This window comes from Oncorhynchus mykiss, chromosome 2, assembly GCF_057628025.1.
Source record: "Oncorhynchus mykiss isolate SJ-2025 chromosome 2, ASM5762802v1, whole genome shotgun sequence".
Taxonomy (NCBI): Eukaryota; Metazoa; Chordata; class Actinopteri; order Salmoniformes; family Salmonidae; genus Oncorhynchus; species Oncorhynchus mykiss.
In genome coordinates, this window is record NC_143023.1 from 30,602,793 (window position 1) to 30,630,624 (window position 27,832).

Below are 27,832 nucleotides of genomic sequence, written 5' to 3' on the forward strand. Positions count from 1 at the left end.
AAAATAAGTTGACATTGATAACTTTTTTTAAATCCAATATATTTTCCACATAGATTCCATGTCACAAAACATTGACAAATTTACGTTGAACCAACGTTGATTCAACCGGTTTATGCCCAGTGGGATGTGTGTTCATAAGGTGCTTACATGGTACTGGTGCTGTTTTGTGTCTGGGAAATCAAGCAAGTGATGTGTATACAAATTTAATATAATGTTTTGTTTTCAGAGCAGTTTGGATCCATGTAGTTGGATGCTATTTCCAATTTGTGTCTCTCTGGCCTCCAGTGTTATTTCTGACCCATACTGTTACTGTCCCAGTACAACCTCTCTTGCCACATTTATCGAGGTGGTTGACTTATTGCGTTTTTCTCTAGGTTTTGTGCTTTGAGGTGTATTAAAGTGTGCACATGTATTTAAATTGAATTAACTTTTTATGTGTTGACCTCACATCAGTCAACCAAAATAAAGGAAGAAAACAGTCAAGAGATTAGTTTCATGGAAATTATATATTGCTGGTCTTAAATAATAACTTACAAGGTCAAGTGAAATGTACGTCTCGAGGAACACCTTCAGTTTGAGAATCAACACACAGCAACCTGTACACTGAGCATTTAAAAATACAGTACGTTTCTTCCCTGCGATGGTGCAACAACCGAGTCACATATGGGCATTTCTCTTCACACAAGACACAATTACACAAACTAAACAACAAATACATAAATAGCTTTTTTTTCCCTTTAAATCATTTATAACGAAATTAGATTTGTGATTCTGGCTCTTGTTACAACATATCAATTGATCGATATATAAATTAACAATATCAACAACAAACATAACAATAATAATAATACAAAAAGCTATCTGTTTTTATACAAATCTTGTTAGTTTACAGTATAAAATAATCCTATGCAAGTGAGACCTGGGGGTTCAATATGTTCATTGTACAGTTTATCCCTTATGCTGGCAGGGTGAACATGCTTGTTCAAGATGCATTGGTTGGTTTCCTGGTTTTGAATGTCTGTGTGCTGCAACAGAGTGAAACACTGAGGCCATATTGGCTCAACACAGAGCCAGCCCCACCCTTTTCCTGAAGGTCCATGGCAGTCTGGATGAATGTTCCTTGAGTGTCCAGTAACTAAAGAAGCGTAGCCACAAAGGCTTTCCCAAAGGGTCTCTTCCTCTTTTAACTACAAGGGTGATGTTTCCCTCCAGATTCCTATCCCATTTCAATGACAACATGGGCGCCATCCTGTGGAAACACAAGGTAGTGATGGACGAGTAAGATCAACCGACAGCGGAGTTCCAAACCCCAGTCTGTGATGGCCGGTATCTATCTCCCTCAGAGTGGATGAGCTACCTGACCTACCTGTCTTCTGAGAATCCCTTCAGTCCATCGTTGCCTGTCTGCACATCTATTCATCCCCCCACACTCACCCCCATGTTCCCCCCCACTCCTCACTCCCCCAGGTATGGACCCTGAGTGCTAGGCAGTGTTGGTTGTTTGGCCCTCTCTCAGCCCCCTTCCCCTGGGGCACCAGGGTCACCGGCCAGGGCAGGCTATGGGCTTGATGCAGCGGCCCTGGAACAGCACCAGGTTGGCTGGGCAGTGGCAGCCGGCAACGCAGGGCTTGTGGCAGGGCCCGATCTCATTCCAGTTGTCACAGGTCTTGGTGCAGCCCGGGCCACAGGTGTCGTACACCGCTCCGTGTTTACACTGGGTCGCTGAGAAGGTTGGGTTGGTTAGACAGAACTGCAAATCGCCTAACATGAATGGATTTCAGAGATACGTTGATCAATTCTGTTGAGCAAATTAAATGTAGGGGGGGAGTCCCCTGTTCCATGAAGTTTAGTGATAGGCTGTGTGTGCTGTCACTCACCCATGCAGGCAGCCTCTGGCTTCCAGTAGACGGGGGCTCCCTCCCTTTCACAGGCCCGGCTGTAGGCGATGAAGGACTCACAGTAACAGTTCTTATGCACCGGACACTCACACATGTCTGTTACACAGGACCTTAAGAGAGACAGAGGGAGAAAGAGAGAGATAAGACAAATAATGTTGAATTAAATTGAATGGACTGGATTAAATGTATCTCCATACTAAGTGGGTTCCATATCCAAAACAACATTGGACATTCTATGCACATCGGAGACAATCAAATATCACATTTGATATATGAAGAAAATATCACAAGAGCGTTGGAAATGTTGTAGATTCTAGGACAAATCTCATTACAAATGAAGCTCCCCAAAGTTCCGGAGACACCCCAAGAACCACTGACCTATAGAAGGAGGCAAAGTCCACCACCCGGTGACACTTCTGGAACTCCCAGGACTTGAGCTTCTGACACTCCCTGTGAGCGCGGAACTTGACCTTTACACTCCCGGGACAGAGGTACGAGGTGGGCCTCCTGAGGGGCTGGGCACAAACCTCGTTCCCCTCCACGCGCCACGACTCTGCAAACTCATCGACCACGAACTTGAAGAGGCCGTCGCTGCCCATGGTGTCATCCCGCTTGTGTCCATTGTAGTTCCCACAGAGGCCACAGAGACGACCGCGCAGGTGAGGAGCAGCCACCACCTCCACGAAGCTGTCCCCGTCCCACGTGATCTCCAGACCTGAGGGAGAAAGAGACAGAGTTATGCTTCAAAAAGGAGCTAAAATGCACTTTAGCAGTGTTGTTTAGGTTCCAATTAAGTTAACATGAAGCCAGTCTAACCTGCGATGGTGGTGAGTTTGAGCAGGTATCCATCCAGGTCGATGTGGACCCCAGGGCCATGGTAGGGCAGGGCGATGCGCGTGCCGTTCCTCCTCACCGTCAGGTGCTGGTGCAGGCTGAGACTCAGCCCTCCTATCCTCAGCTCCACTGACTGGGTCCAGGAGTAGGAGCGGGTTCGCCTCGCATCGTTCCTCACCACAACCGTGAAGCCAGAGTCAGAGCCGGCGCTGTTTCCACCCCCGCCAGAGAGGGCGCCACCACAGTCTCGAGTCAGAACATACTGGCAGGTTCCTTGGAAGTTAAACGTGCGCCCGTCAAAGGTGTTGTAGTGAGGGTCGCCGAATACGGTGCACACACCTGGCTCTGGAAGGAGTGATAGGAGAGAGAGAGGCAGGGAAGGAGGAGAAAGAGGGAGTGTGTTTAATTATGGGCATCAATTTGATAAATTTTTCCCCCCTGTATTTTGCATGAGAAATCTGTGCTTAATACAACATGACTAAATGTCTATTTGAGAGAAGACCAAGAACGAAACAACCGCCACAAAACTGGAAAATGCAACCCACAAAGGTGTGTGAGGACCCAGCTGAGGAAGAGGGGAGTAACTTACTCACTTTCAGTGCAAACCGGGCAGCAGCCTGTCCTGTTCAGGATCTTATTCTAGAAGAGACAGACAGACCGTTAGATACACAGACATAGAGAGAGATCAGCAGGCAGCCAGTCAGAGTGCAAGAGACAGACAGTCAACTGGACAGTTGGACACATTACACATTAATACCCACACACACAGACACAGACAGATACAACCAGTCAAACGTGGACGGACAGACATTGATACAGACAACTGTTACTCTCTGCCTGGTGTATGTGTGTGTTTGCTAGAGAGAGAGGGGGGGGGGGGGGTACGTTTCAACTTCTTTCAGAGGTGCACATTTGAGAACTCAATCCCTCTCAACCCCCACTTACCTTTGCCCCAGGGCCCTCACCCCTTACTCTCTCTCTCAATTTCAATTCCTTTCAATTCAAGGGGCTTTATTGGCATGGGAAACATATGTTAACATTGCCAAAGCAAGTGAAGTAGATAATATACAGAAGTGAAATAAACAATACAAATGAACAGTAAACGTTACACTCACAGAAGTTCCAAAATAATAAAGACATTACAAATGTCATATTATGTCTACATACAGTGTTGTAACTATGTGGAAATAGTTAAAGTACAAAAGGGAAACTAAATAAATGTATTTACAATGGTGTTTGTTTTTCACTGGTTGCCCTTTTCTTGTAGCAACAGGTCACAAATCTTGCTGCTGTGATGGCACACTGTGGTATTTCACCCAGTAGATATGGGAGTTTATCAAAATCGGGTTTGTTTTCTAATTCTGTGTAATCTGAGGGAAATATGTGTCTCTAATATGGTCATACATTTGGCAGGAGGTTAGGAAGTGCAGCTTAGTTTCCACCTCATTTTGTGGGAGGTGTGCACATAGCCTGTCTTCTCTTGAGAGCCATGTCTGCCTGCGGTGGCCTTTCTCAATAGCAAGGCTATGCTCACTGAGTCTGTACATGGTCAAAGCGTTCCTTAAGTTTGGGTCAGTCACAGTGGTCAGGTATTCTGCCACTGTGTATTCTCTGTTTAGGGCCAAATAGCATTCTAGTTTGCGCAGTTGTTTTTGTTAATTCTTTCCAATGTGTCAAGTAATTACCTGTTTGTTTTCTCATGATTTGGTTGGGTCTAATTGTGTTGCTGACCTGGGGCACTGTGGGGTCTGTTTGTGTTTGTGAACAGAGCCCCAGGACCAGCTTGCTTAGGGGACTCTTCTCCAGGTTAATCTCTCTATAGCTGATGGCTTTGTTATGGAAGGTTTGGGAATCTCTTTCTTTAGGTGGTTGTAGAATTTAACGGCTCTTTTCTGGATTTTGATAACTAGCGAGTATCGGCCTAATTCTGCTCTGTATGCATTATTTGGTGTTTTTCGTTGTACACAGAGGATATTTTTGCAGAATTCTGCATGCAGAGTCTCAATTTGGTATTTGTCCCATTTTGGGAATTCTTGGTTGGTGAGCGGACCCCAGACCTCACAACTATAAAGGGCAATGGGTTCTATAACTGATTCAAGTATTTTTAGCCAGATCCTAATTGGTTTGTGGAATTTATGTTCTGTTTAATGGCATAGAATGCCCTTCTTGCCTTGTCTCTCAGATCATTAACAGCTTTGTGGTGGAAGTTACCTGTGGTACTGATGTTTAGGCCAAGGTATGTATAGTTTTTTGTGTGCTCTAGGCACACTCCCTCTCTCTCACACACACACACACACACACACACACACACACACACACACACACACACACACACACACACACACACACACACACACACACACACACACACACACACCTGACCCCCATCACAGTGCACAAAGGGCTCTCCCTCTTTGAAGCTCTTTGAGAGATGGAGAGATTGGCTTTCAGGGTCTAAATATAGGGAAGCTCTTCTTTACTGTCACTCAAACATCACCCAGACAAAGACCTGACTGGAGACTGTGTGTCTCCTATGGGACGGAGGGGCAGACACATGGGTGACCGCACTGTGACCGCGTGACAGGTGAATGCTACATGACCACCAGGAAGGTATGATGAGTGGATGTTGTGATACTGTATGACAGGTGACCGCTATGTGACCGTATCTATATTGCAATTGACCGCTATGTGACCGTGTCTCAGTTGGCTGTTATGTGACTATTACGACAGATGACCATGACTCAGTGACCAAGACACAAACACAGATGGCCGTTAGGGGATATACTACATGACTGTATAACAGGTGAACGCTGTGTGACAACTAGGAATCCATGACTAAGGCAGCCATATGTGACTGTAATTGTACTGTCTGACTAATGACCGTATGACAGTTCATTATACTACTATGTGACCATGATCTGCTCCATAACCAGACAGGCGCGGTGTATATGTGATGGTGGTGGGATGCTAGCTTAAAAAAGAATGACAACGGGCCTTTAATGTCGACTATATGAACGCATCTGAGAACAGATGACCACTACATTACCGCGCAACAAGCAACCGCTATGTGACCATAACAGGTGACGCTAGGTAACCATTGTAACCCTGTGAACGCTGGTCACTGGCAGCATGAATAAGTAACTGATCATTTGGTCGCTGGAATGCAAAGAATCTACTACATCACCCCAAGACAGGTGACCTCCGTGTGAACTGGGACTGTTACTCAGCCCCAAAAAACTGGACAGCTGAAGGTATGGTTACTGTGGTAAGATAGCAGGGTTGTGCCTTGGCCCACTCACACTGTTCTGGCCCAGGTGAATCGTTTTTGACTCCTCCTTACACCTCCACCGCTAAATCAGCTTCTAGCCAGCTGCCTGCTGTGACACCAACATGTGGCGGTTAGTCACAGACAGTAACTCTGGACAGTAGACAGCCTCTGTCTGTCTCAGCGGGAGGGGGACCAGATGGATGGGGATGTGGTGAGGTGTGAAAGGGACTGTCTCATGTTGATGATTCAGGGAGAACAGAGGGACCCCAGGGCTATGTCCTATAGATATAGGCAGTGTTCATAACATAAGTGCATTTAAGTTGCAGATGGGAAATTGCTTAAAGCTGAAATCTGCATATGGTGAAACAGCGCCACTGTCCGCCCCAGAGCATTTGTTCTAGTTTTTATTTTGTTGATGAAACGGAATAGAGGAGCATTCAGCATCGTGGTAAAAAATGATTTGCAGGACATACTCTGCTGTTCTATCACGGGTCCAATGAAGAACAAAACTGGGTTTGAAGTAACTTCTTTGTTGTTGTAACATCACAAACGGATGTGGCAGTTTCACCAAGTACGGATTCCAGCTTTAAGGTGAAAGGTAAAGTGATCTTTTTTAAAGTCTATTCTAATCGATGTTGTCATTCACATCACTTCATTGAAAGATTACGGGAATGAAAAGGCGCAACACAAGACAGTTTGTGATTGGGCCTTGAGCCTGTCACTCACCGAGGGGCAGCTGGTGATTGGCACACACTGCTTTGGCTGGCACTCGATGGCCCCCTTGACACAGGCACACAGGGTGCAGTTCACAGACGACCACATGTCTCCCTCCTAGAGCAGAGGAAGAAGCAGAGAGGGAACCAATCAACCACAACTTCAATCAGCTTATCAAACCAGTATTAATGTCTATATAAATATGCATATAATAATAAGGACAACTGCGGTGGATAGGTATCAGTGTTGAATGTTGAGGAAATGGTAAGGTTCTATTCTCCCAGTTGATATCAAGGATGCATCATTAGGACTTGTTGTCCCAGACTGTCTCACCCGGTAGATCTTGTTCCTGACCCGGCAGTACTTCACTTCCGCTACCTCCACGAAGGATAGACACTCCCCACAGCACTGGTCACCATGGCAACTGCCCGGCCGAGAGCAGCGCTTCCTGCACACCACAGTGGAATTCTGGGAAGGTGGAGGGATACGAGGGAAGGAGAAGGGGTCAGTTATTGACGATAACTTGGTGATATAAGTTGAATAGAGTTCTGGGGTCTGGTTCCCTTGTCAGTTCTTGCCTTGCAGGTACAGGTGGTGCAGTTGTCGTGCTTGAAGGAGGTGCCGTTCTCATAGACCTCACTGTGGAACAGACAACTCCCCATCGACAGGTCAAACACTTTCCTCTGACCTGACGGAGGGAGAGAGTAAGAAAGAAAAAAGAGATCAGCTTGATGATAATTATTTTGACTGTTATGATGTTTTAATGATGTGTGATGTTTTAATAATAATAATTCATGAAATATGAATATGTTCTCCAGACTTCTATCAGAGAGTCCTATGAGGTATTTGATGAGAGTGGGGTGTTACCGAGGCACTTGGGACAGCACTGTCCGGGCTGAGTGTGGCTCAGGTGGGCGGGGCATGAGAGGACAGGACACACATCCCTGACGCATAGGGTCCGCCCTCCCTGAAAGAACACAGCATATCATATCAAATCCAAATGTTATTTCTCACACGTGCCGAATACAACAGGTGTAATGCTTACTTTACAAGCCATTAACCAAGAATGCAGTTTTAAGAAAATAGAGTTCAGATAATATTTACTAAATAAACCAAAGTTAAACAAAATACCACAATAAAATAAGAATAAGGAAGCTATATACATAGACGTTGGAACAATTCTGCATTCATATTCTCTTATGCATTACTCAACTTATCTCCACTTATTGACCGTTTCCATTCACAATACCATTTGCACCTTTGTCTGCACCTGTAAAACCCGGATTGCCACCTTTAACAGCTCACAAACACAACTACTCTAGATGCCAGATGGTTGTCACAGTTCCCCCTGGCCTTGTAGCAGTGTGCCCTCATTAACGGCTGGTACAGGACACAGTGTACACTGAGGCATTAATGTGTTGACAGACTCAACTCACATGAATGTGTTTACTCACTCACCTCCCCTGCTTGTTTACTAAGGGGAGGAGGAGGAGGGGAAGGGGGGTGTTACCACTGTGAGTCCCCTGAGAGCCAAGACAAACTCATTTGGACCACAGAGGGCCAGTCACTGTACTGTGGGGACTGGAGACATGCATGTCTATACAGTGTATACTCACAGTGCAGGTGCATTTAATACAGGGTTTTCCCTCAGGGTGAAACTCTTCCCTCTCTTTGTACAGACGGCCCTCCAAGATACAGCCTGGAACAGAAGAGACACACAGGTTAGCTTTATTATCCATGTATTCCTTTTCTCACACACACACACACACACACACACACACACACACGCACACACGCACACACACAATCACTCACTCGGGCACGTTGGACAGCACTTCTTGGGGTGAATCTTGGGGTTCCTGCAGTGGACGACACATTGCACTTCCGCTTCAGTTACGACCCCTTCCTGTCAAAACCAGGAAGCAATTAAAACAGTGATTTATTTATCATTGTTCAAACAAATTTCCTAGGACTTATTCTCAGCAGCATCCCTGTCCAGTCCTAGGCTACGTACATCAGTGAATATTCTTCTGCATACCTCTCATTCCTGTATTAGACAAACTCGTCTCTCGGTTGCTTAGAGATTTGAATCCCGTTTCAGTTATGTAAGGCATGTACTACGTGAGCAGAATATTAGATAGGGACGTACCATTAGATAGGGACATACCATTGGATAGGGACATACCATTAGATAGGAACATTCCATTCTGCATCTCACACATGCATGCATCTATTCTACATACTGGGACACCCCTGATCACTCACCGAAAATGTACCTGAAAAAAATATGTGGTCCCTAGTGTTAGAACTAGGAGTGATATAACTATTAGTGTTAGAACTAGGAGTGTTAGAACTAGGAGTGGTAGAACTAGGAGTGTTAGAACTAGGAGTGTTAAAACTAGGAGTGTTAGAACTAGGAGTGATAGAACTATTAGTGTTAGAACTAGGAGTGTTAGAACTATGAGTGTTAGAACTATGAGTGTTAGAACTATGAGTGTTAGAACTAGGAGTGTTAGAACTATGAGTGTTAGAACTATGAGTGTTAGAACTATGAGTGTTAAAAGTAGGAGTGTTAGAACTAGGAGTGTTAAAAGTAGGAGTGTTAGAACTAGGAGTGTTAAAAGTAGGAGTGTTAAAAGTAGGAGTATTAAAACTAGGAGTGTTAGAACTAGAAGTGTTAAAACTAGGACTGTTAGAACTAGGGAGTGTTAAAAGTAGGAGTGTTAAAAGTAGGAGTGTTAAAACTAGGAGTGTTAGAACTAGAAGTGTTAGAACTAAAAGTGTTAGAACTAAAAGTGTTAAAACTAGGAGTGTTAGAACTAGAAGTGTTAGAACTAGGAGTGTTAAAACTAGGAGTGTTAGAACTAGAAGTGTTAAAACTAGGAGTGTTAAAACTAGGAGTGTTAGAACTAGGAGTGTTAAAACTAGAAGTGTTAAAACTAGAAGTGTTAGAACTAGAAGTGTTAAAACTAGGAGTGTTAGAACTAGGAGTGTTAAAACTAGGAGTGTTAGAATTAGGAGTGTTAGAACTAGAAGTGTTAGAACTAGGAGTGTTAAAACTAGGAGTGTTAAAACTAGGAGTATTAGAACTAGGAGTATTAGAACTCGGAGTGTTAGAACTAGGAGTGTTAGAACTAGGAGTGTTAGAACTAGGAGTGTTAGAACTAGGAGTGTTAGAACTAGTAGTGTTAGAACTAGGAGTGTTAAAACTAGAACTAGGGACCACAACACGTTGTTTGTGTGTGAGGTCTGGATATTGGTCAGACCCCCCCACCCCATTCCCACCGCGTGGGTATCTTGGGGATGGAGTAAATGAGTGGTGTGTAGAGCTCTGCTTTTTTCACACGCCACCCTTCAACACGCAGACTAACACAGTCTAGTTTGACTGGACCTCCCCAATGCTGGAGCTGACACTCCCTCACACAGCTGTGTCCACTGCCATTGACTTATAGTGTTCAGATCTGTGCATGTGTTTTGTATTTTAAGTAGTATTGTGGGACCATGTATGTGAGTGTGTGGTGTGTATACAGTAAGTGAGGTTGGGTATACATGTGTTTTGAGGAGACGTGTGGGGTTAGTCTTGTGAGGTAGACACTGGGTTGGGGAGGCTTGGAACCAGAAGGGTGGACTGTACTGCCAAGTTCACCTTGCTCCTCTCTCAAAGACATTGAGACATATATCCTCCCTCTTCATCTTTCTATCTCTCTCTCTCATCCCTCCAACTTCATCTGCTTTTCTTTCTCGTTATGTCTCTTCTTCCTCCAACCCCTTGGCTATCTGTCCACTGTCTCATTCTTTCTCTCCCTCACATCTTTCGTTCCCTCCCCAACTCTGAGTCTCTGTCTGCGTCATTCAGCCTCCCACTCTAAAAGTATGTCTATCTTTCCCTAGATCCTCATTTATCTTTCTCTCTTTCCTCATTAATCTCCCTCTCCACCCGTCTCTCTTTCACTCACTCTGTCGGTTTGCCTCTTTTCCACTCACTCCCCACTATCATTCCCTCTCTCTGTCTGCCTCTCTCTTAGTACTCCCTCTCTCTGTCTGTCTCTCTCTTAGTACTCCCTCTCTCTGTCTGTCTCTCTCTTAGTACTCCCTCTCTCTGTCTGTCTCTCTCTTAGTACTCCCTCTCTCTGTCTGTCTCTCTCTTAGTACTCCCTCTCTCTGTCTGCTACTCTCTTAGTACTCCCTCTCTCCTTCTCTACTTCATTTACTTTACATTCCCTCTCCTTACTTTTCTCATCATCATCTCTCTCTCTCTCTCTGTTACCCTCCCTTTCTCTCTTTCGTTTCTCTGTGTGACACTCACCTGACAGCGGCGAGAGATGCAGGGCTTGATGGAGCTGGTCCAGGAGACAGAACTATTATAGGACTCTCCATCCAGCTGACAACCTAGAGGAGAGAGAGAGGGAATGAGAGAGAGACAGGGGAGGATAGAGAGAGAGGGTGGGGTAGAGAGAGAGACATAGAGAGAGAGGGAGAGCGAGAGAGAGAGTTGGCACTCCAAACCTGGATGTGAATGTTTACTAGTTTGTGGAAACTAAAAGTCTACAGGGAGCACTAAATGGACTACATGTGTGAACATAGAGCTGTTTGCCTCTCCAGACCATACGTGTTGAGACAGATTGAACACAGAGTTACAAATCCATTGTAAGCGATGCCTGGAGGGAGTCTGTGTGCCACCACCGTCAGAGCCAGCTGGCTATAGTGTCCCCTATGGCTAGGGAAGGCCTTTCTTTGATTGTCTTGATTTGGCATAGCGATGGTAAAGTTTAGTAGTCTCGACACTGCCACATACATACACTACCATTCAAAAGTTTGGGGTCACTTAGAAATGTCCTTGTTTTTGGAAGAAAAGCACATTTTTATTGCTTCTTTAATCAGAACAACAGTTTTCAGCTGTGCTAACATAATTGCGAAAGGGTTTTCTAATGATCAACTAGCCTTTTAAAATTATAAACTTGGATTAGCTAACACAACGTGCCACTGGAACACAGGAGTGATGGTTTCTGATAATGGGCCTATGTAGATATTCCATTAAAAATCAGCCGTTTCAAGCTACAATAGCCATTTACAACACTAACAATGTCTACACTGTAATTCTGATCAATTTTATGTTATTTTAATGGCCCAAAAAAATTGCTTTTCTTTCAAAAACAAGGACATTTCTAAGTGACTCTAAACTTTTGAAAGATAGTGTATGTGCAATTCAGACACTCGAGACAGCCAGCCAGACAGACAGACAGACAGACAGACAGACAGGCAGGCAGGCAGGCATGCACAAACTCTCTGACAAACCCAATCCATAATATAGATGTATCAAGATAACAGAACATGTTGTTGTGAAGTGTCCAGGTCCATTCCAAGGGCATGATAAAAACACCATGTGAAATGGGCCTGAGATCCACTATGAGCAATCACAACGCTCCAGATACACCACCCACAGTCAATAAGGGACTAAATTAATACGATCTTCAATTTCAACAGATATAGGGTTGTCTGGTTATGGAAACACAGCAAAACCATTCCTATGATAAAACCACTGCATTAAGTACTTGAACAGTGGGAGGTTTTCGTGCTGACACGAGCAAGTTCCTGTTCTAAATGTAGACATGGTCATGAATAAAACCCAAAGTCAACCACAATGGAGGAACAATAGGCACTAATACCGTTCACCATGACAACATGGGGCTTTCCATGGTCGACTTAAGCGAGCTCCACCTCTTCTCATTTGAATTAACTCTAGTCTCGTATAATCTTGACAGCAAACAAAGGACCGCGTTCCTGACCATGAGGTGGTCAATGCTGTGGACCGTATCCATGGTGACCCCAACACTACCCGACCCCTGTGTGTTCCGGCCGGGAGGCGAATGCGTGCGGGCCTAGTCTGGGAGGCAGAGCGGCGCAGTGGCTCGTAAACAAGGGTTATTTCTGTGCCCTGTAAACCGAACGCTGAACCCAAACACCAACGGGTCCTAACCCGTCCCAGAGAGGAGAAGTCCACCACTGCAGCTGTGTGTGTGTGTGTGTGTGTGTGTGTGTGTGTGTGTGTGTGTGTGTGTGTGTGTGTGTGTGTGTGTGTGTGTGTGTGTATGTGTATGTGTATGTGTGTGTGTGTGTGTGTGTGTGTGTGTGTGTGTGTGTGAGAGAGAGAGAGAAAGAGAGAGATGCTGGCAAACAGTGTGAGAAAGAATAGTTCTTAAGACAAATACGAACCGCTGTAGGCCTGTCACATGTTTGTGGGTGTATGTGAGTAGAAGCTGGGAAATAATAGCTATATGTGTTTGTGTATGTAGCAATTTACCCTCAAGCAGAATCTTCAATTGGTCTGATACAGTACACATACACACGCACAGTAACTATTGTGCTGTTAGAAGAAAAACTATTATTCATTCCCCCACAAGGAGGCAGTAGTGGTTAAATAAGTAGGTTGACCAGTGCAGCTGGACTGACTGTCTTCTACTGTGGGACTCAAGCTGTCGCGTCACCCTCACTCCTACAGGTAGCATCAATGACCGTCAAACAACATCACTGCAATGCTGCAGCAAGGTCTATACATCAACACTAAAGAGATCCAAAGATAGACCCAACTCCCCCCACGCGACAAAATTCCAAGTTTATTGGTCTCGCTGAGACTACAGAACATTACATGCATCCCCTAACCTTTGACCTCATGTTTTCATGGTGATGAGAGTAGTAGAGTGTGTGTGCTGCTCACCTTTGCATCTCTCACAGCAGGCTCCCGTCTGTTTGACCACCAGAGCACAGTCCTCAGACACCAGGGGACACCTCTCCTGTTTACAGTCTGCCTTCCCCTCCTGAGAGACAGAGCAAAAGAGAGAGGGGGGAGGAGAGAGAAAGAGAGGGGGAGAGAGAGGGGAAGAGGGAGACGGAGGGATGGACGGAGAGAAAGAGAAGATGCTTTTTGACTGCCATCAGTGTATTCACATTATAAAGTCTCCGGCACATTCTTTGTCGACACTCCCTTTCTACAGGCTAAAATGAACTCGGGTTACACATGTACTTTACGCAGACATTCTCTTTCTCTCTTCTCAATTTATATACAACCTCACTTCATATACTAGCTTAACATTATCACTTTGCCACTAGCTTTATACACTCTCTTTATATAGTGCCCATTTACTCAGTGCAACCTAACTGGACTGTATAATGAGTCAACATCAAAGCCGGACTGTGGCCCACATAACTAAAATATAACTGGGCGGTTTTATGTACGGAGAGCCTTCACTGGTTCCCTAACCAGGCTGGTTTGGGTGATGTCATCAGTGAAGGCGAGAGAAGGGCGGCGAGAGGCGAAGGCACATGGAATCCATACATAGTCTCTGTAAAGCGCTCCCCAAACCACTGGCCTAAATCGTAGAGATTTTCAGAGCACTTTCAACAGCTAGTTTGAGACAAATATGTCTGAGAGTGAGATATATGATGCCAGATAGATAAAGGGATTTATTGAAAGTGAGAGAAAAAGAGATAGAGGGAATGAGAGAAGGGCAGACAGATACCATCAGACATGATGACTGGAAAGTCTGACAGGTGGAGAGAGAGAGAGAGAGAGAGAGAGAGAGAGAGAGCGATAGAAAGAGCAATAGAGAGACAGAGAGGTAGACAGAGAGAGGATGACAGAGTGAGCGAGAGAAATAGAAAGAGTGGTGATAAGTTGTGAGTCTAGTCTTCTGACGACCACAGTTATCTACAGTAGTGTCATAGAGGTCCCGTATTTGTCCTTGAATCTTTATGTCTCTCCACACCTGTGCTTTCTTAGTTGGGCTTTGGAGCCATTCCACTCGGCAGCCATTAACACTAAGTGGTGTGAAGAGGTTTGACCTCTCTCAGCAAAGGTCAGGGGTCAAATCAGGTCACCACGCCTCATTAACACTCAACATACCGTGCATTTTCTGAGGCTTCTTACTGGTCTACTGGTGGTATGTCGTGGCTTCTAATAGGCCAACGGGTGGTCTGGGGATTGTTATTGGACTACTGCTAGTCTCTGGTGTAATAACTAGAGAAATATTTGAAGGGTAATAACATGTTGATAGGTTAATGTGACCATCTAAAAATATATGTAGAGTATGTAAGATGCATTGATCCCTGACGTGATGGTCATGTGCTGTGGAAAGATGACCACTAGATGGCAACAGCACAGTCAGTTTCACCATCTCCATTTGCCAAATTCAGAGAATCAAAATGTGTTCAGTCAAACCATGGTCTATGAATAATTTCTCTCTCCCTCCCTCCCTCCTAATCTCTCTCCCAATCTTTTCCACTATCACTCTCTCTCCTCCATCTATCTCTCAGCCTGACCCCAGAGGGCATGCCAAAACAAGCTGACAGACCCGCCAGCCGCCGTGCCGCCAGTCTTTCATGGAAGGATGGAGAGATCACTAAAAGGCTCTTCAGAGGAGCACTCAAATCAAAGGCCTATTTAAACCTGGACTCCTTGCCCTCGTGACCCTTCACCTCCCTCCAAAGCAAACATGTCGCTACCCCACAGGAGCAGCAGTTGTGGCTTAAAACTGGATGAAAAAAGATAAGGGCAACAATATATACATTTCACTGAGAAGTCACAAGCCTATCCAAGAAGTAGGCCTATTCCTGCACCAGTAGTAGAAAGTGAATGGTGCTGAATGAACTGAATGTAACTTTTGGCTCCGATGTGTAGGTAGACTAGCTCCATGACTTTTCTCTGAATTAAGATGGTTGTTGTCCTATCCTTCTTCATGTCCTGGCAGGTAGCCTAGCGGTTGGAATACATGATCCGATAAGGTGAAAATCTGTCGATGTGCCCTTGAGCAAGGCACTTAACCCTAATTTAATCCAGGGGCTCTGTCCTACAGTGGAGGCTGCTGAGGGGAGGACAGAAACCATGTGTTTGATGTATTTGTATACCATTCCACTGATTCCGCTCCAGACATTAACATGAGCCCATCCTCCCCAATTAAGGTACCACCAACCTCCTGTGCCGTACTACTATGGCTGTCCCTGTAAAACAACACATTTCACTGCACCTATCTGGTGTGTGACAATAAAACATATATACAGTACCAGTCAAAAGTTTGGACACACCTACTTATACAGGGTTTTTCTTTATTTTTTTTTAAACAATTTTCTACATTGTAGAATAATAGTGACGACGTAAAAACTATGAAATAACACAAATGGAATCATGTAGTGACCAAAAAAAGTGTTAAACAAATCAAAATATATTTTAGATTCTTCAAAGTAGCCACCCTTTGCCTTGATGACAGCTTTGCGCACTGTTGACATTCTCTCATCCAGCTTCATGAGGAGGTCACCTGGAATGCATTTCAATTAACAGGTGTGTCCAAACTTTTGACTGGTACTGTATATTTGTTATTTATTTTATTTAACTAGGCAAGTCAGTTAAGATCAAATTCTTATTTTACAATGACGGCCTACCCTGGCCAAACCCTCCCCTAACCCGGACAACGTTGGGCCAATTGTGTGCCTCCCGAAGGGACTCCCAATCACAGCTGTTTACGATATCGAACCCGGGATCGAACCAGGGTCTGTAGTGACACTGTAGTGACACTGAGATACAGTGCCTTAGACCGCTGCGCCACTCGGGAGGCCATATATATATATTTGTTTCTACCCCTCCATTAGAAGTATCCTGGGAGGTCCAATAGCAATGCTGCCCTGAAGGTTCTCTAACACCATCTTTGCTCTATAGACCACTGGGAGAACTGTACCACTAGCCTCAGTGCACTGACAGAAAGGGGGGAAGAGGGGGATGGAGAAAGAGAGCCGAAAATAAAGGAGGATTTTGCCTTCTTTAAGTCTTCTAGACTACACTCTTAGAAAAAAGGGTTCCAAAATGGTTCTTCTGCTGTCCCCATAGGAGAACCCTTTCTGGTTCCAGGTAAAAACACTTTTGGGTTCCATGTAGAATCCTCTGTAAAAAAAGAGTTCTACATGGAACACAAAAGGGTTCTACCTGGAACCAAAAAGGTTTCTTCAAAAGTTATCCTATGGGGACAGCTGAAGAACCCATTAAGGTTCTAGATAGCATCTTTTCTTCTAAGAGTGTAGAGATATCAAGTTTCTCATTTCATCCTAGCATTTATGCTTTTCCTTTTTGGAGTTTGGTTGTCCCTTTAGACAGAATGGTGTACAAGTTATTGCTCCTTTTCATAAAATGACGTTCACATGCCAATTCCACACATAAATCCAATGTTATTACATCTCTGTACCTGGACAGACATGCTGGCTGGTTTAGTGGTTTGCTGACAACGCCAGTGGCAGAGGTAAAGATTGTAAAGGTACACGGTGAGTATTGATCTCCATGTTTGTGGAGCGGTTGGAACAGGAAAGGACCTTTGGCTTCCCAAATGTTTGCAGATCACTGGTCAGCCTACTGAGCTCATCAATCATTGCTACCGAGAAAGAGGAGAGGGGGCAAAAAGAGAGGGAGAGTAGTAGATAGTAGATTAATGAGAGCTGCCTCCTGGCTGTCTGTATATTATGTTTAGCGAGCGGGAGGCAGATTCCTGCGTCTTGTGAGACGGCTGGCGAAAAGAATGGCTTCTCTGTGTGCCTCAGTTTCCGCCAGTGAAGGGCCATTAACAGGTACTCCGCCGCAACTGGGAGCCTGTGAGTGACACTAGAGCCCTGACAGCTCCCCCCCACCCTTTAAAATCTGCTAACCCCCCCTAAAAGACAGCATCGCTGGCCCCCCTTCCCTGCGAGGCACTGTGGGGCCAGTGACATGACGGACGGGCCAAGATGAAAGGCTAGCTGTGGCCCTCTGATGACTGATAGCATTCAGCAGGGCTCCTAGTGATGGAAGCCTGATAAGGAGGTGGTTAGCAGAGGGAGACATATCAAAGAGACTATCAGAGCCGCTGGAGACAGCCGAGGACGGCCACAGTAGTGTGCACAGTGCACACAGAAATATATAACCTTGCACACGCACACTGTTTCTCTGTTTCACATAGGGCAAATACCCTGCAAGTCAAACAAAACATTTGTAGATGCTTCCTCACCACATCACACTTTTAAATAGGGACTAAAAAGACAGGCGAGGGAGAGCATTATTGAACCTGGCTTCTGGTGACAGAAAAGCCCCTCACTTGCATTCTCAACCCCTAAAACAAGAGACAGAGGTCAAAGAGCAAATGTTCCAGGAAAGACACCTTTTACATTTGTAGCCTGGATTTAACAGGCAGTCGGGCAAAGACAGCAGGAAGACAAGGGTGTCTTTAAACAAACAATGCCATTTTGTTTAAAAGCCAGTGTGGGCTTAGAAGGGAAATAATGACATAGCTAGCCTACTGCTCTTATTGAAACGGTAGCAACAGTATTCATAATTCTTTGTGATAATTACAGTACAGGCCTATTTGCCCAGTTAGACCTACAACTCGCTATAGACTATACATATTTAGGCCACAATATGAATATTAAGAATATTCAGTCAAGCGCAGAGGCAATAATTACACACAACAATTGTGTTTTGTTCCTCCTCTATGGAACCTACAGTGGGGAGAACAAGTATTTGATACACTGCTGATTTTGCAGGTTTTCCTACTTACAAAGCATGTAGAGGTCTGTAATTTTATCATAGGTACACTACAACTGTGAGAGATGGAATCTAAAACAAAAATCCAGAAAATCACATTGTATGATTTTTAAGTAATTAATTTGCATTTTATTGCATGACATAAGTATTTGATACATCAGAAAAGCAGAACTTAATATTTGGTACAGAAATCTTTGTTTGCAATTGCAGAGATCATACGTTTCCTGTAGTTCTTGACCAGGTTTGCACACACTGCAGCAGGGATTTTGGCCCACTCCTCCATACAGACCATCTCCAGATCCTTCAGGTTTCGGGGCTGTCGCTGGGCAATACGGACTTTCAGCTCCCCCCCAAAGATTATCTATTGGGTTCAGGTCTGGAGACAGGCTAGGACACTCCAGGACCTTGAGATGCTTCTTACGGAGCCACCCCTTAGTTGCCATTGCTGTGTGTTTCGGGTCGTTGTCATGCTGGAAGACCCAGCCACGACCCATCTTCAATGCTCTTACTGAGGGACGGAGGTTGTCGGCCAAGATCTCGCGATACATGGCCCCATCCATCCTCCCCTCAATACGGTGCAGTCATCCTGTCCCCTTTTCAGAAAAGCATCCCCAAAGAATAATGTTTCCACCTCCATGCTTCACGGTTGGGATGGTGTTCTTGGGGTTGTACTCATCATTATTCTTCCTCCAAACACGGCGAGTGGAGTTTAGACCAAAAAGCTCTATTTTTGTCTCATCAGACCACATGACCTTCTCCCATTCCTCCTCTGGATCATCCAGATGGTCATTGGCAAACTTCAGACGGGCCTGGGCATGCGCTGGCTTGAGCAGGGGGACCTTGCTTGCGCTGCAGGATTTTAATCCATGACGGCGTAGTGTGTTACTAATGGTTTTCTTTGAGACTGTGGTCCCAGCTCTCTTCAGGTCATTGACCAGGTCCTGCCGTGTAGTTCTGGGCTGATCCCTCACCTTCCTCATGATCATTGAGGCCCCACGAGGTGAGATCTTGCATGGAGCCCCAGACCGAGGGTGATTGACCGTCATCTTGAACTTCTTCCATTTTCTAATAATTGCGCCAACAGTTGTTGCCTTCTCACCAAGCTGCTTGCCTATTGTCCTGTAGCCCATCCCAGCCTTGTGCAGGACTACAATTTTATCCCTGATGTCCTTACACAGCTCCTCTGGTCTTGGCCATTGTGGAGAGGTTGGAGTCTGTTTGATTGAGTGTGTGGACAGGTGTCTTTTATACAGGTAACGAGTTCAAACAGGTAATGAGTGGAGAACAGGAGGGTTTCTTAAAGAAAAACTAACAGGTCTGTGAGAGCCGGAATTGTTACTGGTTGGTAGGTGATCAAATACTTATGTCATGCAATAAAATGCTAATGAATTACTTAAAAATCATACAATGTGATTTTCTGGATTTTTGTTTTAGATTAAAAATGACAGACCTCTACATGCTTTGTAAGTAGGAAAACCTTCAAAATCGGCAGTGTATCAAATACATGTTCTCCCCACTGTACGTGCCAACAACAAATAGGGAATCTCAATGTCAACTAGCAATTATCTTCCCTAACACCATATGAAAGTCATTTAGCAAGAATTGGGATGTGTTCTCACCAGACAGACGCAGGTGATGCACGGGTTGTCCGTTATGTTGGGTATGTGGAGCACCTCTCCTTCGTTCTCGCAGATGGCTTCTGTACCTGTGAAGGGCGCGAGGCGAGAGGCAATAAATTCGCGCCTTTTCATCTTCATTGACGTGATAAAACAGCGAAACAACACGCCTCAGATAAATTACGTCATGGACAGACTCGACATATTCCAATTGTGCTTTTTCTTAAGGCCTACCAGGAATTGCACCGGCTATGCCATAACTGTGAGGTATATTGCGTAGACGTTAAAATGAGCAGGCCTAATAGTCTCGAGTTTTATCGATAAGGTTATATTTCAAATGTATTTTGTTGATATAGGCTATAGCCTATAACTTTTTCTAAATGACGAAATATTAGATCAGTTTATCAGAATATTTTTGTCAGAGTGATTTAAATTTAGATGAGACATAACATTTTTAGTTGAGCAGAGCAGTGGCAGTCAGGAAAAGTTTTTTTTTTTGGGGGGGGGGGGGGGATTTGGTGACAAAGTGGTTTCTGTGAGAATTACAGGAGCAGGGCAATTACCCCGACCGTAGCGTACCCTACAACCTTCGCGTGTAATTAAACCAGCACAGCTTTAAGTGATTGTGGAGAAACCCAACACTTTAGCCTCAATCCAATGAGACTTTTCTTATTTTATAAAGCAGAGATTAATGAATAGCCCTATAAATGTTGTTTACTCTTCATCCACCTCTTGCAGCCGAGCACAGTGACAGGGCGCATTTGTCTTTAGACAATCAGACAACTTTCCTCTCCCACGAAAACGGTGTGTTCAACTCCCGGCCCTGCAGGGAAAACAATAGACAGATGATATACCGCATATTTCGAATACCAGGTAGCGACACTCCATGGGAATTTGATCCGGTGGGATTATACTATAATGGTAGCCTACTCAGCTGATACCGATACGCAGGTTTGTCTTCCCCTGAAAGAAATGATCATGTTTGCACAATGATAACGCGCCAGGTGACTTGGATACTGACCTCGACAGCACGACCCAACTCGAGTTTCCAAAACAACAGTAGATGGGGAAATTATACTGGTGATCCAATGCGCCTGTCATGAGGTTTCAAACGAGCCCGGGGGTACCGGTTACCCGACAGAACATATTTTTTTTCACCCAACTTTTAAGATCTATCCAATGGCATGGTGGCATTTGTTGTTGATTTATGTTCAACCAAATGTAAATCAAAACTAGACATTGAGCTGACGTCTGTGCCCCGTGGCAAATAACGGGAAAAGTGAATAGCCTACCTGTAGGCCTATAGACTAGCTTTTGGGCTATATTCTTGTTTTTGACAATTGCTGGACATGTTTTGAAGCTAAATAGGCCAAGTCAATGTATCTTACCTGTAATTAAAGGCGAGGAGGACTGTGGCATTTGGAACAGTAAAAACACGAATAAAAAGCTGCAGGTGAACTTATTAGTAAGTACCAAGGCGCTCGAGCAGCAATACAACATCATCCTAAAATTGGTCCAGTAAAAAAAAAAGAAGGAAAACGAAAAAAAGAAAATGATATGCTAGAATATATATATATATATTTATATGCCCATGGGTTGGTGTCCGACTGAAAACACTAGAATATATGGGACTCCAGCATAATTGCCCCCCTCAGTTAGTTTTGTTCCAGCCCATAACCTTCAGTTTGTCAAAATGCTAAACGACATCGCGTGTCCTCCGGCATCCGACAATCGACATGACACAAGAAAATTACAATGACAATGCCGTGCGGACAGCCAGGCGACAGTCCTCATGTCGCGTCCAGGAGCGCTCTTGTGTTCCCAAAACAAGTGCAAGGGTAAGACAATGTTTCCAAAAAAGTGAAAAACAAATTTCATAAGAGATTAAAATAAAACAGATGCGTATAGTAAAAATGACAAATAAAACTATTGGGAAATAAATTCCACAAATAGCTTAAAGATATATATATTTATTTTTTAGCTTAAAGATATACTCGTAATTAAATGTCTTCAAAAATCCTCATGTTTGGCAATACCAAAAATATACAGATGTTGTCAAGCGCTAAAAGAAACCGGTTGCGTTCGGAATTTTAGGTCCGTTTTGCGCCGAGATGCTGTCCAACTGTCTCAGGATTAGTAGCGGGTTTTAGGTTAGGCTACACGAGCCGGCACTGGTCTCTCACTCGGAGCTCCGCGAGAAGCGAACCACCTCCAGCCCAAAGTTACAGTAAACTGCTCCTACTGAGGCGCACGGCGATGCCAGCGTAATAGAAACCCTACTACTCCAGTTAAACATCCCCGCAGTGTGCAGGAACCTCCTCCAAACAAAACGAGAACGGCCCCTCAATATTTAAATAGTTGCCGGGGGTTTTAATAATCCGAGTGATTTGACGTACAATCTTGCCCGCTGCTCCCGGCTGGCTGCCGCTGTGGTAATGAAACACTCCGTATAATACCGCGCCGGGAGAGACCCACCTACTGCTATCGGATCTCGAGGCTGGATCTCGTTTCACTACAAACAAGCCTGGAACACAACATGCGTACCACCTGTCTTTACTGATAATCTCTGCTGCGCTCTCTCAACACTGTCACGCTGCAAAACAGGATGAAACAACAAAAAAATCCCTAATTCAGGCCACTTTGTATCAAGGTAGGTTTTCTGCGCCCCTCGAGCTGCTGGGGGACCAAGCGTCATCCCACAATTGTTGATCTCTCCCCCTCCACCCGCATTGATGGGGCGCACCACAATGTCTGTCTGTTCAGTATCATATATTTTACATTTTCCAGTCATATCCTCAATGCAACATTTATTTCACAAATTAGGCATTTTCTTTGCTTGACCCCACTTCAAAGGCACGATGTCAATTCAGAATATATAATCTATGACATTTCAATAGCCTATAATAAGGGCACCTATCTAGTTTAGGCTACATTAACCAGCTTGCATGACATGAAGTGTCTGTTACTGTTGTTTGAGACAGATTTAGAAATCTACAACTTTTAAAACAGTTTGTCACTCTTAAAATTGTACTTCTGAAGAACCTCAAATGGGAAGGAAAAGCATTTCTTCAAAGAACCAATTATGACCAAACCCTGTATTTACAGCATTTAACTGTCAAGGAACAATGTTTTATTTTATCTAATTGTATTGCTCTTGTTACTTCGCATTGTAAACATGCCACGAGTGACGAGTAAACTTAGTGAATGTGTTTGTGTTAGAAAGGGAGTGTGTGTCACTTTCTTTGTGTCGACGGCGTGTGTGCATTCAGCAGTACAGATGAACATTGTGTTAATATTCAACGCTTGATGGCGCCAAAGAGCACCCTTTTGAAGTAGAGGTGTCTATTCCCAAATTCGCCGCACGATTATTACAGATGCCGAGTTTGAACAGTTATTTATTTAACTGTGACATTAAATGACCCTCTTCCACTCTAAAACGAAAGAGCCCTATTGCGCTGTCGTAATTCAGATTCCGTTGTATGGTTCTTTGTAGCGCAGTTGGTAGCGCATGGTGCTTGTAATGCTAGGGTAGTGGGTTTGAATCACGGGACGACTCATAAGTAAATTGTATTCACGCATGACTGTAAGCCGCTTTGGATAAAAGCGTCTGCTAAATGGTATGTATTATTATATTATAGAGCATGGAAGGATGGGCAACTTTGATGGTGGCGGGGAAACACAAAAAACGGAACTCATTAGAGGGGCAACAGTAGCTCGTGGGTCTGCGTACCCACATCCATACCACCACCTTGCAAACAAAACATTTAAGCGCCTCCCCCCTGACAGTGAATATATTTATTTTTTTATTAAAGTACATTTCCTGCAATTCTGCCATGGGGTGTAGAGAAAATGTTGCAGATTTAAAACAAGTTTCATGCAATTCTACACATTTTGACATGGGGAACAAATAAGATGTTGCAATTTTATAACCCATTTCATGCAATTCTATTAATTTTGCCATGGGACAGAGAAAAAAATGCAGTTTTTCAGCTAATTTCATGCAATTCTACACATTTTGCCATAGCTGGAGGCAAATGTTTGCAGTTTTTAATATGATAACTGATGATCAACCATGCTTACTACATGTTTAGATAGCTGGCCACAAGACTAGTTTACCACTCATGTTTCGCTGACAAGGGCTAATTGAGTGGCTGCTGATGCACAACCAAATTTCGAAGATGCACCTTGTGTACTCTATTATTATTATTTTTTAAATATCATAGTAATATTTATTTTTGGGTGAAATTGGTCCGCGAGCCTACAGAAAGGGGGAAGAGTTGTCCATCCTTGTTATAGTGTTGTGCTGTTGTGTGAATATGACCAAGTCGATTTGGATAAAAGCACCTGCTAAATATTATTATATCAGATATTATAGTGTTGTGCTTTTATGTCACTGTCCCTGCTTGAGTCAATCAATATGTATGGAATCAGTATGAAGAACATTTTTGAGCATTGTGTCTACTACTACATCTCATTGACATGGGGCAGATGTTGTGTAGACATTGCACAGACGTTAAGAGAGCCCTGGGAGTCAGCTGCCCAGGGTTAAGACTGCGGGCAGACGGTGGGTCTGGGTCCAGAGGGGAAGGGGTTAGACTCAGCTGTCGTGTCAAGACTGGAGCGTGACCTCCGTCCGGCTCCGACCCACGCCAGCCTGGATCATCCAGCAGCACCACGGTGGATCCAGGGATACCTTCGCTCCAATCCAAACTTAAAACGAGCCTGAACTCTGACCCCTGCAGGGTGAGAGGCCGGGTACCCGCAAGCTTCAGCTGTGCGAGCGGGCGACTCACAGGCAACTTCATTTGGGCCCCGATCAGAGATGACACACTCGCTCACAGAAACACACACACAATGACACACATCATCTACAAACACACCAGAACACTCGAATAGAACTGCAGACACAGAAAACACTATCATGCACAAAAACATCCATAGAGAAAGCGAGTTTGTCTCTTTAAGACAGGGGAGAGGAAAAAGAGAGGCATTTATCAAAGAGCATTGTGAGAGCTGTAGATTTAGTCTGGGGCTGGGACCTATCACACTCAATACTTTCCATCTTTTTACAAGCTTTTCACAGGGAAGTAGGGATAGCAGTTCATCTCCTCTCAGATACACATTCGCGTTACGTACTGTTTTGGACAAGAGCATGCACATACATCAGATATACATTCTCTCCTACGCCTCTCACAAAGCAGCTTCTCCAATAAAATGACACCAACCCATTTGTTTGTAAAAGGCTAATGCAAAGGGCTTTTTATGACATTTTCTCAAACCTGTGTGGCACTGTTCATTTTTCACAGTGGGGCTTGTAACAATGTTTGGTCCTATGTCAATCATTTTTCTGCACTTGAACCTGTCCTGTACAACATTCATGTTGTGAAACACAGAGTGCCACAAAGTGCTTAGTCAAAGACACAAGTTATTGAGGAGAATAATAGAAAAAAAGAGAACCCACGGATGTCAAACAGACATAACATAACACAGACCTGAGAGGAGAGTCCGCCAGAGTCCATTCCCATCTTCTTCCACAACGTGACTTTAACGCAACATCTACAAACCACCCGTGCCAAATTAAACAGTGAGTCTCACAGTTACTCAATCTTAAATTGACCTTGTGCCGAGCTCAGGAAAATTTGCACAGACCGTTTACACAACAGTAAGGGAAAAAACAAACCTAAAGCCACTGGCCAAGGACAAAGTCATTTTAACAGTGACTATATACTCTAACATATACACTGTCCCTCATACTCAGTAAGCAAGGAGTGAAAAGAGACAGACCTAAAGGGATAGAGAAAGGCATACATACGGAGGGAGATTAAGGAGATACAGTACATTTAAACAATGGTTTCATAGCACTAACTTGAATCACCCTGCTTTGTCTATAAAAACAGGCAGAGAACAGGTGCCTGGTGCATCAAACTAGCTGATTATGGTACAAAACTTTGCTGTAATATGTTCATTAAGCTGAGTTAGGAAACGGTACACGTCTAAATTCCTCCAGACAACGTACAGACAATGTACAGACAACGCACAGACAACACACACATACAGGACGTACAGGTACAGACAACGTACAGACAACACACACATACAGGACGTACAGGTACAGACAACGCACAGACAACACACACATACAGGTACAGACAACGTACAGACAACACACACATACAGGACGTACAGGTACAGACAACGTACAGACAACACACACATACAGGACGTACAGGTACAGACAACGTACAGACAACACACACATACAGTACGTACAGGTACAGACAACGCACAGACAACACACACATACAGGACGTACAGGTACAGACAACGTACAGACAACACACACATACAGGACGTACAGTTACAGACAACGTACAGACAACACACACATACAGGACATACAGGTACAGACAACATACAGACAACACACACATACAGGACATACAGGTACAGACAACGTACAGACAACACACACATACAGGTACAGACAACGTACAGACAACACACACATGCAGGACGTACAGGTACAGACGACGTACAGACAACACACACATACAGGACGTACAGGTACAGACAACGTACAGACAACACACACATACAGGACGTACAGGTACAGACAACGTACAGACAACACACACATACAGGACATACAGACAACACACACATACAGGACGTACAGGTACAGACAACGTACAGACAACACACACATACAGGACGTACAGACAACACACACATACAGAACGTACAGACAACACACACATTCAGGACGTACAGACAACACACACATACAGGACGTACAGGTACAGACAACATAAAGAGCTGTTTGGATTGCCATTGGTCAGGCTGGCACAGCGGTCCTCTAACAGAAGGTGGTCTCAGAGGCTGGAAACACGGCTAAACTTGCAGGGCTGTGTGTTGCAGAATACGTGCAGGTGCTAGCTAGTGTTTTTACATGTATAGTTGTGCATGTTTGTATTCTTGTGTTTGTGGTGTGCGTGATTGAGTATGTTCCTGCAAACGATCACGAGGGCTGCTTGAAATCCCTCCCCTTTTGTCTCAGTTTGATGGTTTTCCTGCTTCTGTGCGTTGAAAGCTGCTGATGGGGGGCGAAAGTGGCCTCGTTTTACCCGAGGGGACGGAAAGCGGGGGTTATTCTTAGCCTGAGGCGGGGGTGGCTCTGGCAAGGCATGGTGCCACACGAGGGGGCGAGAGGGCGGGGTAGATGTCAGAGTGCCCGCGTGTAGGCGGGGTGGTTAGGGCTTACCGACGCACAGGGCTGTGGGTTCCACTGCGAGACGCTGCCACTGGAAGGAAGGGAGGGGAAGGGCTTTGATGTCGCACGTCCAACTCCTAGACTGTTCTACTGGAGTTTCTGACTGGGCCTCATCTTCAGCACTGCACCTACACCCAACACAGACACCAGAAGTCCTGACTATAGACCAGCATCAGCCCTGATAGAAGTGTGTTTGTCAATGAATATGAGTGTATATGAGGGACTGTGTGTGTGTGTGTGTGCGTAACGTGTGTGTGTGTGTGTGTGTGTGTGTGTGACTGAATGTTTTTATTGCATGACATTATCAGTCCTCTCCAGCAGCAGCATCTGGCTCTTTCTTTTTCTCCTTGACCTTCACAGATGACTTTCTCTAAACTTTCTCCTTTCCAGGCTCCTTCAATGACTCTTTGCTGGTCTCCTTATTTGACTCCTTATTTGACTCCTTTCTAGATTCCTTGGAGGACTCCTTTTCCTTGGAGGACTCCTTTTCCTTGGACTCTTTTGAAGACTCCTTTTTGGACTCTTTCCCAGGGTCCTTGGGCTCCTTGGTCGACTCCTTCTTTTCCTTAGAGGACTCCTTCTTTTCTTTCTTCACTTCTTTCACAGGCTCTTCTGCAGTCTCTTCCACTGCCTCCTTGACTGGCCCCTCAGCAGACACTTTCTTGTCCTTGGACTATTTTT

The 27,832-nt window shown here is 44.6% G+C and overlaps 1 protein-coding gene across 3 annotated transcripts; it reads right to left on the reverse strand.

Moving 5' to 3' along the window:
• Positions 1-487: 487 nt before the first annotated feature.
• On the reverse strand, positions 488-27,832 carry LOC110486958 (BMP-binding endothelial regulator protein). 3 transcript variants are annotated; one of them, XR_016485947.1, is made up of 15 exons: positions 21,270-22,574; positions 19,885-19,970; positions 13,430-13,529; positions 11,021-11,103; positions 8,530-8,620; positions 8,331-8,413; positions 7,582-7,681; positions 7,293-7,402; positions 7,048-7,182; positions 6,727-6,831; positions 3,322-3,371; positions 2,715-3,077; positions 2,277-2,613; positions 1,878-2,008; positions 488-1,722 (listed from the first exon to the last, which is right to left on the reverse strand). XR_016485947.1 is itself a non-coding variant. In XM_090196387.1 (15 exons), exons 8-15 carry the CDS (start codon positions 7,374-7,376, stop codon positions 1,541-1,543), a joined length of 1,383 nt encoding a protein of 460 aa, XP_090052513.1. In that variant the 5' UTR covers positions 7,377-7,402; positions 7,582-7,681; positions 8,331-8,413; positions 8,530-8,620; positions 11,021-11,103; positions 13,430-13,529; positions 19,885-19,970; positions 27,143-27,832; the 3' UTR covers positions 488-1,540. The 3 variants fall into 3 exon arrangements, 2 of the variants coding, with proteins under 2 accessions (XP_090052513.1, XP_021414507.1); XM_090196387.1 differs by lacking the exon at positions 21,270-22,574 and adding an exon at positions 27,143-27,832 and having other exon boundaries at positions 3,326-3,371; XM_021558832.3 differs by having other exon boundaries at positions 3,326-3,371.